The sequence below is a fragment of the Orbicella franksi genome, chromosome 13 (genome assembly GCF_964199315.1).
Source record: "Orbicella franksi chromosome 13, jaOrbFran1.1, whole genome shotgun sequence".
Lineage (NCBI taxonomy): Eukaryota > Metazoa > Cnidaria > Anthozoa > Scleractinia > Merulinidae > Orbicella > Orbicella franksi.
In genome coordinates, this window is record NC_138157.1 from 12,496,070 (window position 1) to 12,514,703 (window position 18,634).

General features: G+C 36.9%; 3 protein-coding genes across 3 annotated transcripts; 1 reads left to right on the forward strand and 2 right to left on the reverse strand.

The window, feature by feature from the left end:
- Positions 1-44: 44 nt before the first annotated feature.
- LOC145466684 (dolichyl-diphosphooligosaccharide--protein glycosyltransferase subunit DAD1-like) lies at positions 45-3,784 on the reverse strand. Its single transcript, XM_081450400.1, has 2 exons — positions 3,492-3,784; positions 45-1,219 (listed from the first exon to the last, which is right to left on the reverse strand). The coding sequence occupies exons 1-2, from the start codon at positions 3,706-3,708 to the stop codon at positions 1,089-1,091; spliced, it is 348 nt and encodes a 115-aa protein (XP_081306526.1). The 5' UTR covers positions 3,709-3,784; the 3' UTR covers positions 45-1,088.
- A 20-nt stretch (positions 3,785-3,804) lies between these two features.
- Positions 3,805-6,395, forward strand: LOC145466677 (DNA replication complex GINS protein PSF3-like). Its single transcript, XM_081450393.1, has 2 exons — positions 3,805-4,422; positions 5,722-6,395. Exons 1-2 carry the CDS (start codon positions 4,021-4,023, stop codon positions 5,947-5,949), a joined length of 630 nt encoding a protein of 209 aa, XP_081306519.1. The 5' UTR covers positions 3,805-4,020; the 3' UTR covers positions 5,950-6,395.
- A 1,274-nt stretch (positions 6,396-7,669) lies between these two features.
- LOC145466655 (sodium-coupled neutral amino acid transporter 7-like) lies at positions 7,670-18,611 on the reverse strand. The gene is made up of 8 exons (XM_081450370.1): positions 16,701-18,611; positions 14,678-14,876; positions 14,284-14,410; positions 13,356-13,448; positions 12,676-12,736; positions 11,257-11,519; positions 9,235-9,434; positions 7,670-9,023 (listed from the first exon to the last, which is right to left on the reverse strand). The coding sequence occupies exons 1-8, from the start codon at positions 17,034-17,036 to the stop codon at positions 8,860-8,862; spliced, it is 1,443 nt and encodes a 480-aa protein (XP_081306496.1). The 5' UTR covers positions 17,037-18,611; the 3' UTR covers positions 7,670-8,859.
- Positions 18,612-18,634: the final 23 nt, after the last annotated feature.

The window sequence follows — 18,634 nt, forward strand, 5'->3', positions numbered from 1 at the left end:
AAGAAAAATAAGGTTTCAGACTCCAGTCAAGTGTTTAATTAGCAGACATTGTTCCTCACATTTTTCTTGACTCCTGAACACCTAAGCTAGTATATATTTGAGCTGAACCTTTTTTAATCTACATTTGATAATGGCAACAAGATGATGCCGAAACGTCACGTTACAGTGTTTATTTTTCTTTGAAAGAAATTTAAGAGCAAATATTCACCAAGAAAATGGACACAGCTGTTTTGATATTTTTTTTTCAAGAGCTTTTTCCTCAAAGCTTAACTTTCGCTGCCCAGGATGGAGACGCTTTGAAGAGTTACAACTCAAAGGTGATTTGTCCAATTTCACTCAAATCTGGTCAGTTGAGAAATTTACAATTCTAAAAATTATGTTGATTAGAGTCATTTATGTGCGGTCATTCTGTAACTTTTTATAGCAATTTTCAAAATGTTCTTTGACTTAATTGCAATCAATCAGTTCCTGATGCTGAGAAAAAAATTCGTTTAAAATTTATGGAAAATTTAACAATAAATTTTCCAGAAAACCTAATAAAATTATTGAATAGCCAGATCTATAAGCTTTGATTTGACTCAGGGTTCAAGGAATCTGTGAAATGCATGTTATCCTGAGGGCGCTACATCTGTTGGACTAGAGACACGGGTACAAGGTAGCCTAAAAAACAGCATGCAAGCTTTTGTACAAAACAAGCACTTTGTTTTCCAAGTCATTTGTGTAAGGGTCCTGAGAAGCCCATCGACGCATTAACACAGAGTTCAATTTTTCATGTAACAAAGAAATTGTTGTTGTAAGTTGTCCCTTGTAACACCACCTCTAAGATTGTTTGGCGATCAAAAGTCAACAGTACCCTGTGAGCAGTCTCTCTAGGCAACACTCAGAGTGGGTGCTAACTCACAAATGCCAACAAAAGTACTAATGAGACATTATGGAAAATTATGTATTTCATACAAGTGTGGACCTAATTTGTGACATTCCAATGGTCTTTTAAGTTTATACGGGTTAAAATCATAACAAAAAAAACAACAGTTCTGTAACATTTTTCTGTCCATTGAAGAAGATTCCACATTCATCCTGCATCCATGTTAGCCAATGAAATTCATGACAACCAGATGAAGAATGACGCTAGCAAAGATAAAGTCGGCAAATGCTCTCTCTGGTGAGATTCCCTTGAAGTCTGACATGTTGGCAGGATTACTCTGAACTCGTAGACAAACTGGAATGAAAACAAAAGATAAAATCAATATTTTCCCCCAAGAATGCAAAAAATGTATTGTGATTTCTCTTTTCATTCTCTCTTTCCATGAAGGTTCTCCTCAGGGGAATTTTTAGTGGTGTGGAATTTTTAGTGAGGTGTGTCGGTAATCTTTCCAGTTTAAGTTTGCATACAGGCCATCAGGCCGGAGCTTATCCGAGTTTCTGTAGCATGAGGTGACTAGGAGTATTTCTACACACCCCCTGGATGAGATGCTAGTCCATCTTTTCAGCCCAAAATAAAATTATCTTTCTTATATACCCCAGTTTAATATTTCAGGCCATCAAATCCATACATAGTGAAGTAATAGTAAAGTAAAGTAAAGTAGTTTATTAAAACTCTCTTGCAGTAAAACAACTGAATTAACGAGTACATTTTACAATCTTAAATTATCTAAAGTACAGTAATTTACAAATATAACAGTGGGACTATCAATTGAGTCACATAAAATATTTAAATGTAAGAAAGTCCTCTACTCTCTTTGTCGTGCAGGCCTGCATGTTTACAAGTATAACAGTGATACTATCAATTGAGTCACATAAAATATTTAAATGTAAAAAAGTCCTCTACTCTCTTTGTCCTGCAGGCCTGAATGTTTTGGAAAAGATAATACTTTTGTGTTTTCTGCCTTAAGGGATAGTTAGGCACTTCCAGGAGTGGACTGGGGAGCAGATGATGCAAAGGGTGGGTGGGGGACTTCATTTTCGCCATATATTTATAACACAAGTGTACTCTTCTATCATCTAACCTATCTAGTTTACCTAATAGTAATGCATGAGCGTACGACTCTGCTTCGGGGTAAATTATGTTAAGCACCCTTTTTTGTACTCGCTGTATGGCTTCGGACAGATAGGCAGGAATATCCTGCCAGACCGGTACTACATACTCCAAAACTGGCCGAACTGAGCAAAGGTATATCCTCAACATGTTGGGTTGGCCCACCCTGGCTCTGCGCAGAACTCTAAGGGAATATAACTTCTTACAAGCCTTCTTAATAATGTAATCAACATGAGAGTTCCACTTCAGGTCATTGTCCATAATAACTCCTAAGATCTTATAGGTATTGACACTCTTGATGACATTGCCACCAATTATTATGGGATTAATGAGACAATTGGAGTTGCGTAGGAAATTAATATGCATTTCTTTACACTTAGTTGGATTGAGTCTCATATTATGAGCAATGGCAAAATTGTGAATGTCTGAGGCCACAACATTAAGGAAACTAGGGGAGTTCCTTGGAATTATTTCGAGAGCACTGGTATCATCGATGTATTTGATGCGCAGCCGCCAGTCAGAGAGCAGTCTGTTTGTCATCACCATAAAGAGGATTACACCCAATTTAGTTCCTTGGGGCACTCCTCCTTTTAGTGTCAGCCAATCAGACAAAGTACTTCCGATTCTAACTGCTTGCTTCCGGTATGTCAAGAATGCTGTTATCCAAGATAAAAGGACTGGATAAACATGTAGACATAACTCCTTTACTTTTAAAGCAACAAATTCTACTTTTTCAGTCCACACCCAGCTGTTTGGTGAATAAGTTAAGACACTTAAATTTCATCTCTGCCATGTCCAATAATTTGTTGCTCTTGTAGATAGAAAAGCAGTAAGGGATACCTTATTTCAGACCAAAACAGAAAAATCTATTACTCTTTTATTTGGCCTAAAATAGCTGAAAAATTATATTATGTTATTATGCTTATGTCATTACGTCCCTCCTCTGTCATTATGTTGTGTTGTTCACACTGGTGACATAAAATGCTTTTCAAATTTGCATGACTTTCCTGTTGTGTTGTTATGTAGCAAGTGTGAACCAGGCTTTACTGGCCACTGAAGTAGTCGGAACAATTTGTAGAAAATGACATTTCCAATTTCTCAGCACTTAAATAAGACTTCTGTGGTTGATTTGAGCTATTTTCTTATTTTTCATCTGATTTTTTTTCGAGGAAGCCACTCTATTCATACGTCTTCACATTATTTTACACTGAGTTTTTTTTTTTTTAGAAATATATAGTCAGTTCTTGCAGTTTGCATTTACACATGTTCTACAAGTCTTTCTGTAGCTGTTATGGCTTGTTAGTGCATGTATTCATCATGTAGGCAAACACCACGTGTCTCCCGAGAGCTTGCGAACTACGTGTCACTCGCTCAGGATGACACCAGTACCATGGATATTCGGAACATGGATATCAAGGGAAGCTTACCACCATTAAACCTCTATACTACACCTTACCTCCTAAAACAAATGATCCAACACACGAAATGAAACCAGACAGGAAGGAATTGAACGGAAAAGTCCCCACAAGACAACAGTAGACGAATTGAATGATCCCTGTTAGCATAATGTAAAACAGATACGCATCCACGATCTTGAGCTTCTTTGGGGTCGTCTGGTTGTATTCATCGTAGAATTTCACCAGGATGTTCTTTATGTTGGAGAAAGTATCCATATTTCTTCCCCGTGAAGCAAATAGCAATCCTTTCTCCCCACAATGAACGTGTGCAAAGAAAGAACAGAAGGCAGCTTGGCATGATGGGTAATTTTCACCTTTTAGGACTGGCACTAGTTCTCAAATTTTTGGCGCCGAAGAATGTCTGTTTTATTCAGTTTTGCGAACGATTCAAACTATGTGAACAAATTACGCTGAATTTGCTACTCGATTCTTTTAAAATCCACTGTTTGTCATTTGACGCAACTGTTAAGTCTGTGAGGGTTCATCCGTGGCCTTAAAAGAGCGTTATTTTGCTCATTGAACTTAGTTATGGCTTCAGCCGGACCACCGCTTCGTTCACATCCAAGTTCAGAACTTGATTATTTTGATATCGACGATATAATAGCTACACAAGGACGAATTCCTTCTAAATTAGAAGCACAGATTTACAATCTGGGCTTCTTAGATCCCAGCTCAGAAGGAAACGATCTGCAAGCTGGCGCAAAACTCGAACTGCCTCTTTGGCTGGCAAAAGAGCTCTGCAACAGAAGAAGAAAGATAGTCACAGTGGACATTCCGAAAGCTTACAAAGATAGCTACAGGGAGATATTTAAGGCTGATGCAAGTGTTGTGGATCTTCATCGACTAGGACCTTACTTCTACGAGTTTGGGACGAAGTTGCTTCATTTTGATTTCGAAGAAAATTCCCAAATGGCTTCTTCCATGCAAGAGGTATGTTTTTGGTGAAGGAATTTGGATGGCGGGGTGGGGTGGGGTGGTAATAACTATTTTCGTCATGTGTGGGTGGGGAATGTTTAAAGTCGAGACCCCCGGGTCAAATGTTTTTTCAGTCGAAGGATGTCCACTAGGCTCCATTTCCAGTCCCTGTTCTAGAAACAAGCCCACACTCCTCCCCCGAACTGAAACCGAGCCTAGGTGTTCACCCCCAATTAGAATATCTGGTTGTTGTTGTTCACAGGATTACAATGTTGCATTAAGGTGGCTCAAAACAGTTTCCAGCACTTAGGTTTTGATGGGCCGTTATAACCACTCTTTATCACTTGATGCTACAATCATGGTATCAAAAAACTGCCCAATCATTGGTGAACACTGTTATCATTTTCGTGACACAATAGGTTACCATAGCAACGGTATGACCTCCTAAAAACATCCTTAATTACAGCTTTAGGGGCTCATAATTCAAAAACGGCATAGTGAAATCTTTTGAAAATTTAAGGTGGCTCTGAACCATACCTAAAGAATTTGTTAAATCTTTACCAAAAGTTGCATCTTATCATGCCTATCAAGAGTTGATAATACAAAAAAATTTCACAGTGCCGTTTTTGAATTATGAGCCCCTAAAGCTGTAATTAAGGGTGTATTTAGGTCATACTGTTGCTATGGTAACCTATGCGTCACAAAAATGATAACGTGTTCGCCAATGATTGGGCAGCTTTTTAATGCCATGATTGTAGCATCTAGTGACCTATCAAAATTTAAGTGCGGGAAACAGTGTTGAGCCACCTTAACTCCCCAGACGGTGCCACAATCTAGAAATCCTTTTGTGACTAGTTGCTAAGTCTCATCTTTGTGCTTTTCCTTCTGCCTCTGAGTCTCAATAATCTCAGTTTTGGATTTTCATTAATATGTGTCATCACTCCTCTCAAATTTTCTTGGAACTTCAAACTGACCTCTTTTATAGCTTCAGGGACATTTGTCAATGTACTGTTGCTAAGGTCTTAGTGGTTAAAATTGAAGTGTAAAGACTTTGAAAATCATTGCTTTTTGGGCCATAACTGGTGTAAGAATAAAAAAAAAAGAGAAAAAAGGATCCATCTCTTACAGTGCAGGTGGAAAAACAAGGTCAATTTCCATTTTACCTTTAACCTTTGAGAAAGTCTTGAAGCATATGGAAGCAGGTTTTGCTAAAGAATGTCCTGTAAAATTGACCAGTCTTAGCATGCATACTATCCTAGATAAAAGGGTCTGTTAAATATGAACTGTTGATGTAAATTTTTTCTTTCTTTCTAGACCTTTATCAAGCGGTTTCGAAAAATCATGGATTCATCTCAGAACGCTGCAAATGAAGATGCTTCCCTGTTGACAAATAAGCTAGACCACATTGAAAAGCAAGTGTTCTCTGCAGGGCGCAAGGGAGTTTCTGAATTTCTTCAGTGGGAAGCTGGCAATACATCAAAACTTACCACATCAGAAACTGTTGTGAACCACAAAAAACGCAAAAGATCCATGATTGAGTAACCTATTTTGCTTGTTATGGAAGTTCCTAAAATATCATCACGAGATACAAGGCCTCACAATGGCTCATCATCAGCTTCACTCAAGTATGCCAGAGATATCTAGAAATTCCCCCAATTCTGTACTGTGATCAGGCTGGTGTTTGATATCAACTCAGTATTTCTTTCACACAAGATTCCTCACTGACAACTAGTTTTCCCCAAATTATTTCGGCCACATCTAAGTCTAAGAACAAGCTTCAACACTTGTGCAAACTAAAAATTTTAGATACAATCACCAGCACCATGGTATTCGTAAAATTAAAGTCCCTTTATTCCAGTCAATTTACAAAATTTTGACACTTGTGGTGTTGGTTTTATCAATCTTATGATAATAATACTATCTACATATTTGCTTGATTATAGAACATACCTGTTAGCAGAAATTAAAGATTGCATTTTCATTTCTTATTTATTTGTGTGATGCAATTCTTATTACTGTAGAAAATAATTGTGGAAATTTGATTGATGTATTTTATACTCTTCCCTTGTTTCTCTCTAATACACCATGTTCAATATATCAGTATTCTAACATGGCTCTGAGGCTTTCAGGACAAACTTCTATATTCGGTGTTGTTTTCTTTGTATCCAAGTCTCTTTTGGGAATTGAGAGACAAAAGAAACAAAAAATTTACAATTTTGATCTGAAAGCCTCGGAGCCATGTTAGAATATTGATATATCGAACGAAGCCTATTGATTTGCCATTATTGTAAATGATAACAAGAGGTCATGCAGTAGCACAAGGCTGTGATTGGTGAATAGTGACTGACTATCGCAGCCATTATGCCATGACATGAAGATCATAGAAAAGCAATATCACTGTCATCTCAATGATTCATTGGTGCAATTAACCCTCAGAACTTTGCAAAAATGCTCAAGAAGCTTGTACATCACTAAAGAATGTTAAAAATTATTTGCTCAATGATGGCTAGCGTGCAATCAGACATTTTTTCTTTCCGCGAATGGTGAAAGGAGAAAAAGAACCCTTTTGCACCCCAAAAAGCCCAATCACAAGTTAAATGCTTGCTGGCACACAAATTTGATGCAGTTTCAGTGCACGACCTGATCAAGCGAGTCAAAAGTTCAAGTTGTTTTCCTAGGGATTTAGTGAGGTTTGGTCCATGATGTGACACATTCTCCTCCAATTGGAAAACATTTTTGAGTTGAGAGGTATGACAACCACTTTTACCTCATGACTGACAATCTCTTCTGCATTCTTCCCACATGTCAAGTGGTTAAATTGGACGGTAAACCATAGAAATGCGAGGTATATTGCTTATGTAAAAACTTAAATCAGTAATAAATAATTATTGATAAGCCCTTGTTTCTAGTGGCAAAATTAAATTAGTGATTGGAAAAAATGTTGCACAACTGGTGCATGTTATAAATCACTCTGTGAAGGTACACCTAAATTCCAAACACAACATTAATTTTAACCTCTACGGACAAAAACCAAAACTTGCTGTATTTCTCAATGCACTTTATGAGTGCAGCTGCGATCCATAGTGTTCTGAGATGGAAAAAATTTATAACGTTCCTCCAAGCAGGCAAGGACTTCCTTTAACGGTCATTTAGAATGTCTGAGTCATTAAAAGGTTGTTTTAATTTGCCGAGGAATTTACGGCAACACTAATAATTAATATTAGCAAACTAACCTACATGTAAAACACTGTCAGTCCAGACACCTTCAAATATTTGATGTAATTTCTTAAAGACATAGAAACTATGGTAATTGTTACAATAATATATAAATTTGAAGAGAAAAATGCTCCAGATTAATCCAAAGCAGTCGAAAATACACAATAGTTACCCTTCTTATAAACCTACCCAATTAAACCAATTTGGAAACATTCAAAAAACCATTAACAATGATCTCCCTTTTGATTTTCCTTTTTTGTTTTGAATTTTTAACCACAGTTTCATAAAAATTGGAAACAATGTTCTAGTTCTTAATAAATTGGTGACTGTAGGAACAGTAACACATTTCATTTAATGATAAATAACAAAGTAAACCTTGTTCACAGTGAGATTAACCCTTAGTACCTAAGAATGCCAATGATATTTTACTACAATAGCGAGTTACTAAAATATCAAGTAATAAGTACAAGTATATTAACTGTAATTATTTTTGTTGAATGTGACAAAAGGGACACCCAAAAGTATTGTATGGACTAACAAAATAAATAGCTATAAATGAATATTACTCTGAAAGCATATACCCATCCCAATAAATTTTGAGGGAGTATCACAGACGGTGACAACTCTGATAAACACTTGCAGCAGAACAGAAAATGTTTGCTGAGAATTTAAAGAAATTAATGAGAATAGTTATAATAAAACCCTTTTCTGGAAAACTAGAGATTAATACACTGAATTTTTGAAACAATCTTCACTGCTTTGTGATACTGCCCATAGTAATTGGAGTTGTCACCCCTGTTACGATCAACAGATCCTTGTGTTACAATTACTTATGTAAATTAATGTATTCTTATTCCAAATCTAGGAATTATGGCTGCAGGTTTTACAAATAATACAATGGTCTATAAAAAAGACTAGTGTTACACTTATTCTCCTAAGTGTGGTCTTGTAAACACTGCAGAATAGAATTCATGACATGGTACAATCTAACTTCAGTTTAACAAACTCCCGATTTTTTTGTGTATTTCATGTAAAGTTCAAAGCATGTGATAAAGTGTAGTGTCTGTGTTGTGATCAAATGGCTTGTTTGACAAAGTTTGTTCATTATAATCAGGCATTCAGAGTTTGTTTTCCTGCACTTGTAGTGTGAACTGGTTTGTCATCAGGGCATGCTGGCAAAGTAACGGCTGGGCACCACAGAAACATGAAGATGCTACCTTGAAGCAAGTGGTCAGCTTAGTACAAGCTGTTTCCTTTGATGTCCTGCATTATGGCAAACACTTCAGAGTCTGCAAATATAAACACTCCAACAACAACATACCAGAGACCAAGGACAATTGACAACTTTCTTGTGGTTGTGAGAAATGAGTACTGAAGCATTTCTTGAACGAGACATATGCCTGAAAAACAAGAAAACAGAATCAAAAGAATGATTTGATGACTGGTCAATATAACTTGCACTGAGAATTGTTTATAACAGAAATATGGAAAGACCATGAAATCATTAATTCTGCAAGATGTTCAAGCATCAGTCAAAGATATAAACTCATTCAATATTCTTACTAATGGTAATTTCATTTAAATTATACCGTTGCAATGTGATTTGCTTACCTGGAAAGAAAAAAATAAACAATGCTGCCAGCCCACCAATAAGAGTTACAGCATATTGTATGTCTTTTACATAAACGGAAATAATTAGGGACGATGTGAACCACACTAATGTTTGTACAACCCGTCGTCTGGATTCATTCGTTTCAGCAAAAGATGGAGGCATTCTGAAGGCTGCCAGATACAATCCCTCCAGACAGCTCCTGTAAGACATGGACATGCATCAAATTTAAAGCCTTTTGATCATTCATTAACCATTTTGCAAATTTTAAAGATTAATGATGGGATTCTTTTTGGTTGAGCATTAGACTTGCCACAAGTCAACCTTTGGTCAGTCTTTTGTTTAATTGTCTCCCTCAAGGGCAATTTTTGAGCAATGAAGTTGCGAGCGCAAGGGACTCAAGTCCCAGAAGGTCAATGATCCTTTCCAATGGCAAAACCAACTGGCCAGGAAAGAATTATTGGAAAGGACTTTTAGAAAATATAGTAGCACATATGCCAAGTTGTAATAGGTACCCATCTTTCAAAACATCAAGCTGTGGATATCCTGTAATACAGTAAACTCTGTAAGGCAAACACCTTCAAGACCAGCTCAAGCCTGTCCAAACCAGATGGACTAAGACACAGTTAAGTTCAAAGTGTGGATAACACCATACATAAAATATAAATCGCTATCCAGTGGATAAGTGTTGACAACACAAACAATCTGTCTACTTGATGGTGATAAAACTGGTATATCTTGCTATCCACATTCTGAACAGCTTTGCAATGTTAGGTGTATCACAGAGATTTCCAAGAAAAATGTACAAAAACATAATTATGGTGTTTTCTGATTGAAGTTATCTGTATTACAGGCAGTTCCAGAGATAATCAAGTTTGAAAAATGCGTAAAATATGCCAATCGGAGGACTGGTGAGGGCATTATATGAAGTATATGAAGAGCTAACTCAGTCAATGATATTATGCAGCAGAGACCATAGACACTTTGTAGACTAATAGTTCTTTAGGCAACACACATACAGACACATGTATATGAAAATTCCATTCCCATGGCAACTTACTCTCTTCCAGTCCACTCTGACCTAATTACAACATTTTATTGATTTTCAGCTCGGACAAATGAACCCAGACCAAGAACTTGACCTTGCATACAGTCGAACCTCCGGTAAGCGACCATGCAAAATGTCAACTGAAGCGTAGGTTGGTGACAACCTACATTCTACATGTATTCATGTGGAAAGTCAATTTAAAAAAAATCCAGTACTTCCTATTGAGAAATTTAAGTCTCTTGTACTACCATGGAATAGGATAATATTACACCTTATTCTTGAATTGTCGCTCTATTATCTGTCATGTGGTTGCTTAAGGAAGGTTAAAAACAAAACAACATTTCGAACTTTTATCTCTAAAAGTGGTCGCGGTCGCTTACAAGAGGTTCCAAATATAGTGATTTAACTTGAAACCTTTTGGTATTTTGGAGAACTGGTCGCTGAGGAGAGGTGGTCGCTTGCAAGAGGTGGTCACAACCAGAGGTTCGACTGTATCAATATGCTTACTGGATCATGCAGATGAAACACCATTGGCAAAGATTAAGGGTGGCTAGTAGAGCCTTTAATATTGCAAGGACTGATACTCAGTATGTTGTCCTAGTAACAAAACTACTAGGCTCATATTGTGGAGCACATCCAATGGAATCTTACAGCAAAGAATCAAACACTTCTGATACAAATTGGCTGATATCTTGTTAATCATATTTGATCAAAATTTAGTTGAGCTTTTGAAATCATCACTTGGCTATCTTGCATATTTTAAAAAAAGATATTGATCCTGTACAGACTACTTGATCATGTTCTAAAATAGCTTAAATAGGACATATGTGAATTTCATCATAGTTATGTAGCATTTTGAGCCTGTGTTGGAGTGGCCTGCACATTTTGCAGCAGTGATGTCTGGTTTGAGAGTTGACTGGGTTCAATAGGAAAAACAACATCATCCAATACATAACAAATATTACTATGACATTACCTTCCACAAAAAACAACCATTGCTCCTGTTGACAAAACTATGACAGATATCATCACTCTTGCAATATTCACCAAAACGTCATGAGAGTCATAACTCAAAAGCACATCACTCTTAACTGCTGTGCCAAACGTTAAGTAGCCAAATGAAGCTGTAATTGAATAAGCTGTACTACAAATTGCCATTGCGATGATGACAACAATTCCAAATCTAGGTACACTTGCTCGTTTGAGTTCTGCATACACAGCTACTGAAGGTACATGGCACTGGAAATATTCACAAATTGGACTGAATTAGTAATTATGCAGTACTTGAAGCACTCAGTGAAATCCTTCATATGAAAAAAAAAAAAAAAAAACACTTCGACCATGAACATATCAATAGGTTTCACATTATTTTTATATTTACATGTACGTCTTTATATGAACACCTTGTGATTATGGCCACTTCCTTCTGAAGAATTTTAATACACTTTTAGAAAAGATCAGCCATTTACTTTCTAACTTTGAGACTTCTGGCTAATAAGAGAGTTTCGATATGTGAGCATGACTCAGAGGGTTTAGGGACTCTAGCAAAAGAAAGCATATTGAGCTTGAGGCATGAATAAAATAATCTATTTTCTAATTCTTTTTTTTTAGTCCTCTCAGCATGATAAGACTTTTAAAGTCAGCTGCCGGGATTGGCTGGATTAATGGTGTTTCACCCTTGGCTAAAATTAATGCAACACTAACTTAGAAGTTCAAAGAGAGAGCATTCAAGGGAGGGTTTCAAGGTTCAGTGCATGTCTGTATTGTTTATTCACCTGTGCACACTTTTTGGCACAGGCCCAGTTTTTCATTGTTTATGAACCAATTGTAAGCAAGTTACCTAATTTTGCAGGCAAATAGCCATAAAATCATCAACCATAGAATAAGTCGTACAGTTCAAAACTAAATACAACGATGGACAATGTTGGTAAAATCCACTGAAATCTTCGGAGAATTTTGGTCATCCATCATTCTGCCGCAAATAACTGGAGCATGTGATTATTGAACTACAACTGAGTGAAATCGTACAGGTCAAAACTAAATTCAACGATCAACAGCGTTGGTAAAATCCACTAAAATCGTCAGAGAATTTTGGTCATCCGTCATTCTGCCGCAACTAACTAAAGCATGTGATTACTGAACTACATCTGAGTGTGGTTTTCAAAGTGAAACATTGATAAGAAGCAAACAAAAGTATTTTGATTTAGAGAAATGCTCCAAACCATGAAACTCTCCCTTTAACTGACAAACAATAGAACAAAATGGTCCTGATACTGATATTTAAACAATGGCAGAGACAGAAGTTTTGATCTAAAGATTACACTGAAGACCCAATGAGCCTTGCACATTACAAGAAGAACTTGTTTCGAGTTGCAACTAAATTATAAATACCAACCTGAAAACCAAAGCAAATTATTGGAACTGCAGCAAATGCCTCTGTCCATGGCAACTTTACTCTAAGATACAACAACAACAACAACTGAAATAAGATTGATTCATATGAAGGAAATTAAAGCTATCTCATATTTTCATTGAAAGCAAACCCAGCAGTATCAGTAGTTAAACATCTAGAAAAATACAATCAGCCAGCTGAAGTTAGTCCCGAAACAACAATTTGAGCAGAATCATCATCAGTCTACCCCGACTTGGATGATCACACTAGATATTAAACAACTGCTAACTTCCTGTTATGAGTGCAATCCACATAGTCTCCTAATCTGCAAGCCTTACTGCAGTAAACTGGTGGGACAGACATCTCGTACACTGAATCATGCATGCTCCAACAATTAGGTCGCCTTCTTACAAACTTTGTGACAACCAAATTAGAACTTGATTAATTAATTATTTATTAATTAATTACTTCTGATATGATTGTAAGTACAGTACAATGTCTAGATTGCTTGAGAATGATGCAGTTAAACAATGACAATACAATGACCACATTAGATGCAGAGACTTAAGAAACTAAACTAAATTTTGTCCTGTATCAGCCAGCTAGATAGCAAGATGCAGCTGCATGGATCTCATTAAATAACATCCACACAAACCCTTCAGTTGTACATGATTGTTACTTACTCAATAAATTCTTTACTAACTACATGAGACCCTTCAGCATATTTGACAGTAACTACTGCACAAACAAAAAATGCTCCAACTGTTCCAAGTACACTGAAAATAAAAATAATTGTCAAGTGAAACAAACAAGGGTAAATGGTTACAAACCAGAAGCTGCAAAAATTAGCTTCCTATATGATTTTATGCCGTTCATTTACTACTTATAACAATAATAATTTGTTAAATAATTTACTGTCGTTAAGATCATTTTTAATTAACACAAATGAAATTTCAATGAAAATATATAACCTCTATTACTTTTGTAATAACGACAATATAGGCCACAAACATGTTTAAGGTACAAGTCTTGTGAAAATAAAGTCAGTCCATCATGTCAACTGTATATTATCAAAATATTATAAAAACAAATATTATTATTTTCTTATTTAACACTGAACCAGCTGTTTCAAGTCCCTTTAGCTTGCCATTTCAAAATTCTCGTTTTCCCCCGCAAGAGTTCAAAATAGCAGAGTTTATCTGAGTTTACAACCACCTAGCAAAGTTGAGGTTGGGTGCCTTAGACATCCAGGAGCTTCCACTATTGGCAGCCAGATGGATACCACACCCTTAGCTCGCACATCCTGGTAACACAGCCATAAGCCCCCACACAGAAGAAAGAAAAAATAGGCACCCGTCACACTGATAAAGATATGGAACGAGGGAGGGAAAGGGGAGGGGAAACAGCCTCTGAAAAGAGCCCCCACCCCCAAGAAAACACCAACACTCAAGAAAATGCTAACTAAATACAAAACTGCTGAAATGTATAATTTTGGTCCAGCAACATATGGAATCCAGACGGCAAGATTTGTGCTCCTTGTTGTTAACTCCATTAAATTGCATTTAACTGCATTTAAAATGAGAAGTAACATATTACATAACATTAACTGACCTTGAATAGCTAAGAACTTTTAAGGTCTTTGGTAGACACAGTGGCAAGAGAAGCAGGATACACACGGCACACATCAGAAAGTCCCGGCTTAAATACCAGGGAGGATGAGAGTTGATAGCTTCCCCAACTGGAAGTAATAAAAAAAAATTTCTTACCAGAATAATAAGGGCTGGCCAATGGTAAACCCCTGACTCAAGAAATAAATGAATATGAACTCAAATGATCTCCACATGGCTTTTAGTTTAAGCCATGAAGTGGAGATCCTAGAGATTGCATGTCTTAGCATTTTAGATGAATGGACTTCTGTAGGTTCCTTCAGCGACCCTAGCTTCAACAATTTACATGGCCAAACTATACAAAGAAAGATAATATAAAAGAGAAAAACTTCAAGTACCTTTTTCCAGTTGATCACCAATCAGAATCATGTATGCAACAGTAGAACCAAACATATACAACAAGACTATAATCTGTGTTGCAATATACGCTCCTGGTCCTAGAACCTCTCTGATGATTTCTTGAAAATTTTGTGATCCATGTTTGTCTGCACAGTATGCTAAGATCAGGAATGCCCCAGTTATGAACACTAATAAACACTGCAAAAGATGAAGAAGAAAACATCCTATTACATCACTTGCAAGACAGGGGAAGCAGTATTTTTGGGAGCTGTGAATGACCATATTTTGCACATGTTCAATAGATTGTTTTCACTGTCACGCAAAAAAAAAATAAATCAAAAACCATCCAGTGGAAAAAGCTATGAAATTATGATGTTATAGAAGATAACTAAATAAGACACTTCTCCAAGTTTTAGGCATGTGCGTTTCCCCAAACTTCAGATATTCATCGAAATGTTTCACAGATATTTACAGAGCCCGGTATGAAAACGTCATGTTGGTGTACCTCCGTGGTACACCAATATGGCGGCCGGAAAATAGTGTAAACATCTGGAACTTACTTTGGCTGTCTAGGTGACTGATTATCAGTACTGATCAAACAAGCATTTACATAAGCACTTTTCATGATGCTCTAACTTCTAAAAAGGCTCAAAATCATGAGATAAGTATATATTTTTCGACAACCTCGATCGTAAGCCTTGTGTCATGCACCTCCATAATCCTGAAAGTCAAAATGCTCTGGATTCCAAACGAAATGCGCTATTGAGCTGTAAAATTGTAACCAGATATAAATATACCGCCTCTTATGCCTGACGAGGATAAAAACTTTGGTGGCTCTTTAGTTTTGGATTTTAAAAAGTGATGACGTCACGTGAAAACGATCTATACAAAATTATCCAGTATTCTCAACTTCATCATTGTTTCTTTTGGTAGCTTGGAATGAACTTCCAACCTCTGCTAACACCTCCCATGTGCAGCCACTTAGTAATGGCGCCAAAAAAAAAGAATTCTTAACTTCCCATAAATAAAACAGCTCTCTTAATTAAGCAGATGCCTTTTCTGGTCTTTAGGGTATACTCTTAAGGGAGGTTTTGACTGTAGATGTTGTTGAACCAATATGTGAAAAAGTGTTTCATGAATGAGAAATGCTTATTTCATGGATAGGGGTGATGATTGTGATTGTGATGGAAAACTGTTGGTTGCAACTAAGCACGTGTCAGTGGTCACATCATTTATGAAGTTTATACTACATGACAGCCTGTAGTAATGTGAACTTTCGCACCAAAAGAACAATACAGTTGATATATATTATTTCATCACGTCGTGAAAATATTTTTCAGTTGTATAGAACTTCAAATCAGGAGTTCCCTAGACAAAGGAAAACCTAATCTGAAGTTTGGTTCATGCTTGTTTATTGAAAACACATTGATTACCTTCAATAAGGCAATAACAACTGTGTTCAACTTGGGTCTGAAAGTTCACATTATGGTCTTCAAAACAATATTGTGCACAGAGGGGTTTTCAATTAAGTGATGTAAAAGCAAAATAAAAACCAAACCAAACCAATGACTTACCAATTAGACTTCTCAACCAATCTCAACCCCAAGTAAAACCAAAACCAAAACCAAAACCAAAGTAATTGCCCGATTACTTTTGACACTCGATTGAAAACCACTCTAATTTGATAGTACCCAATAGACCAATTTTGATATATTAAAATTCAGCCTGGCTAATGCAATAGACTTCAGCCTGAGGTTCTGGGGATTAAACAGCACAAACTCTGTAGTTATTCCCTGTAGCCTGTTACTGAGGTCTATTGTTTTAGGCTGAATTTTAATATATCGAAATTGGTCTATTACATCTTGTTTTTTATCAGGATGTGTTCTTCCTTGATGCAACTGACATGCATGGATACTAAAATGCTCACTGGTTTGAATGTAGAGCTAACAAAAGGTCGGGGGGGATCTAAGTTGCCCTATGTATAATGAACAGAAATTACTCGGATAGCAGAAAAACACCTACCATTTGGATGGTAAATGCTGTAGCGATACCACCACACTCTGCATATGCCTGGGGAAAATTCAAAATTCCAGCACCAAGGGCTGAATTAACAACCAGCAAAGCTGCTCGCCAAATGGGCAGCCCCTGCACATATGGACTGTTGCCTGGTTGTTGGATAACTGAGCGAGATTTGAACACACCAACACTCGAAGTAGTGTCTAGATCACTTGAGGACACCGGTATGTCTAGCATTCTTGAACCACTGTAATAAGGGCTCTCGTAATGACCGTGGCTTTCCTGGACGCTCTTGGCTCCAAGAAGAGCTTGATGTTCTGATAAATTGAGGCTATGAGTCATGTCTTGCAAGAAAAATAATCCTTAGACGTCGACCAAAAGTTTACCTCTCAGACAGTTGTATCGTTCTGATTCAAAACGTACGTAACTATCTAATTTGCACAATCTTGTAATAAGCAAGTTTCCGCCGCTAAAACAGTGTGAGCCGGTTTCCCGTGGTTCGATCGGATCACATTCACCCAACGAGTGTGAAAATTTTTTATCTCAGCAGTCGTCGAGATATTGATATTTCTCCTTTCCCCTGGCTCCAAAGGGATATATCTTGGAGATTCAGTTTGTCCTTATCTTTGTATAATTTCAACCCTACCGGCAAAAAAAAAACGCAAAGCCAGTGACGACGATCGACGAGTCAACTGAAGAGTCGAAGGGAGTTGTTCAATGGTGTTTGTGACGCAATGTCCAGAAATGATATCCTTGCGTCATTTTACGCCCATTTGCTTGTTTCTAGTTAGAATATAACTTCTGTTGGATGGCAGCAAGATAAACCCGATGGCAAATTGCAGAAAATACGGACCGAGAAGTCCCACTCACTTCCTCAGAAAACCCAAATCTGCCGGCATGTGACTTTTTACATGAAACCAGTCCTTCCTGTTTGATCTTCCGGTCACTCCTGATTGGTCAAGATCAAATTCTGCCCCAAGCCCGCGAATTTTGCCGCGACTGATCCAAGATGGTGGATGAACCCCGACAAAACCGAGTGATTCTATCCAAATGGTTTGTCAAGGCCCAGTTAATATTGCCGTCATAAAATACCGTACGTAGAAAGGAAAAGTGAATTCATGTGATCAAAAGCTTCATTATTTTTGGGAATTAGAGAGGAACGGATTTTTCATGAGTTCTTCACTTCACTTAGACTCGCGTCACTTCACTTAGCTTAAGCTTATTCTTCCGCTGAAATTATAAGTAAGCTTAGGTAATTTCTCACTTGGCGTCAATCTTGAGAAAAGGAGGTAATAGCCTTATTTTCTCCTACGGTAACTTGCGGTTCGACTCAAGAGTTTCACAATCTGCGATTCCCTCGAGGTTGTCAAAGTTTGGGGCACAACAACAACGGGTAAAAAACATCGCTGTTATTGAAGCTTGCATCTGTCTTATTAAGCTTAACTGATAAAGCAGAATATCCTTCAACACATGAGTTTAAAATGAGCTTACATAAAACGAAGATACAAAGTTTACAAAAAGGTCTCACAAAGGACTCGCAAGATTAATCAGGTGGCATACTTGTTAACATTCACGTGGTCCGACTTGTTGTCAGAAATAACTTTTTTCATTTCTCGTTTATTTTTATGATCAAATGTTATTCTTATTACTCCTAGAAAAATATATTTAATATTATTTTTGGTAAATGTGACAAAAGGTACAGGAAAGAAACTTCTATGGAGGAACAAAATAACTAGATAAATAAATAACTATAAATGATTAGGAAATAGCTCAAAGAAAATATATTTCTAGAACTTGATATAAACACAGAAAAGTTGTGGTCAGTTGTGTTGTTCATTATTTTCTAAGAGAAGGTTTTCTAAAAAAAGACAAAATATTTTCCTTGTGTTACTATTTAACAAACTATAGATAATTTCCATGCTGCTGTGTGTCTGTTCAGT

What these genes read in the sequence shown, in the direction of transcription:
- LOC145466684 (XM_081450400.1), bottom strand. Translation starts at nt 3,708, where the DNA reads ATGGATACTTTCTCCAACATAAAGAACATCCTGGTGAAATTCTACGAT. An exon ending in TGGATCATTTGTTTTAGGAG is followed by an intron (nt 1,220 to 3,491) that starts GTAAGGTGTAGT and finishes TTTTCATTCCAG; the next exon opens with TTTGTCTACGAGTTCAGAGT.
- LOC145466677 (XM_081450393.1), top strand. Translation starts at nt 4,021, where the DNA reads ATGGCTTCAGCCGGACCACCGCTTCGTTCACATCCAAGTTCAGAACTT. An exon ending in TGGCTTCTTCCATGCAAGAG is followed by an intron (nt 4,423 to 5,721) that starts GTATGTTTTTGG and finishes CTTTCTTTCTAG; the next exon opens with ACCTTTATCAAGCGGTTTCG.
- LOC145466655 (XM_081450370.1), bottom strand. Translation starts at nt 17,036, where the DNA reads ATGACTCATAGCCTCAATTTATCAGAACATCAAGCTCTTCTTGGAGCC. An exon ending in GTTAGTAAAGAATTTATTGA is followed by an intron (nt 12,737 to 13,355) that starts GTAAGTAACAAT and finishes GTTGTATCTTAG; the next exon opens with AGTAAAGTTGCCATGGACAG. An exon ending in GTTTATTTTTTTCTTTCCAG is followed by an intron (nt 9,024 to 9,234) that starts GTAAGCAAATCA and finishes CTTGTTTTTCAG; the next exon opens with GCATATGTCTCGTTCAAGAA.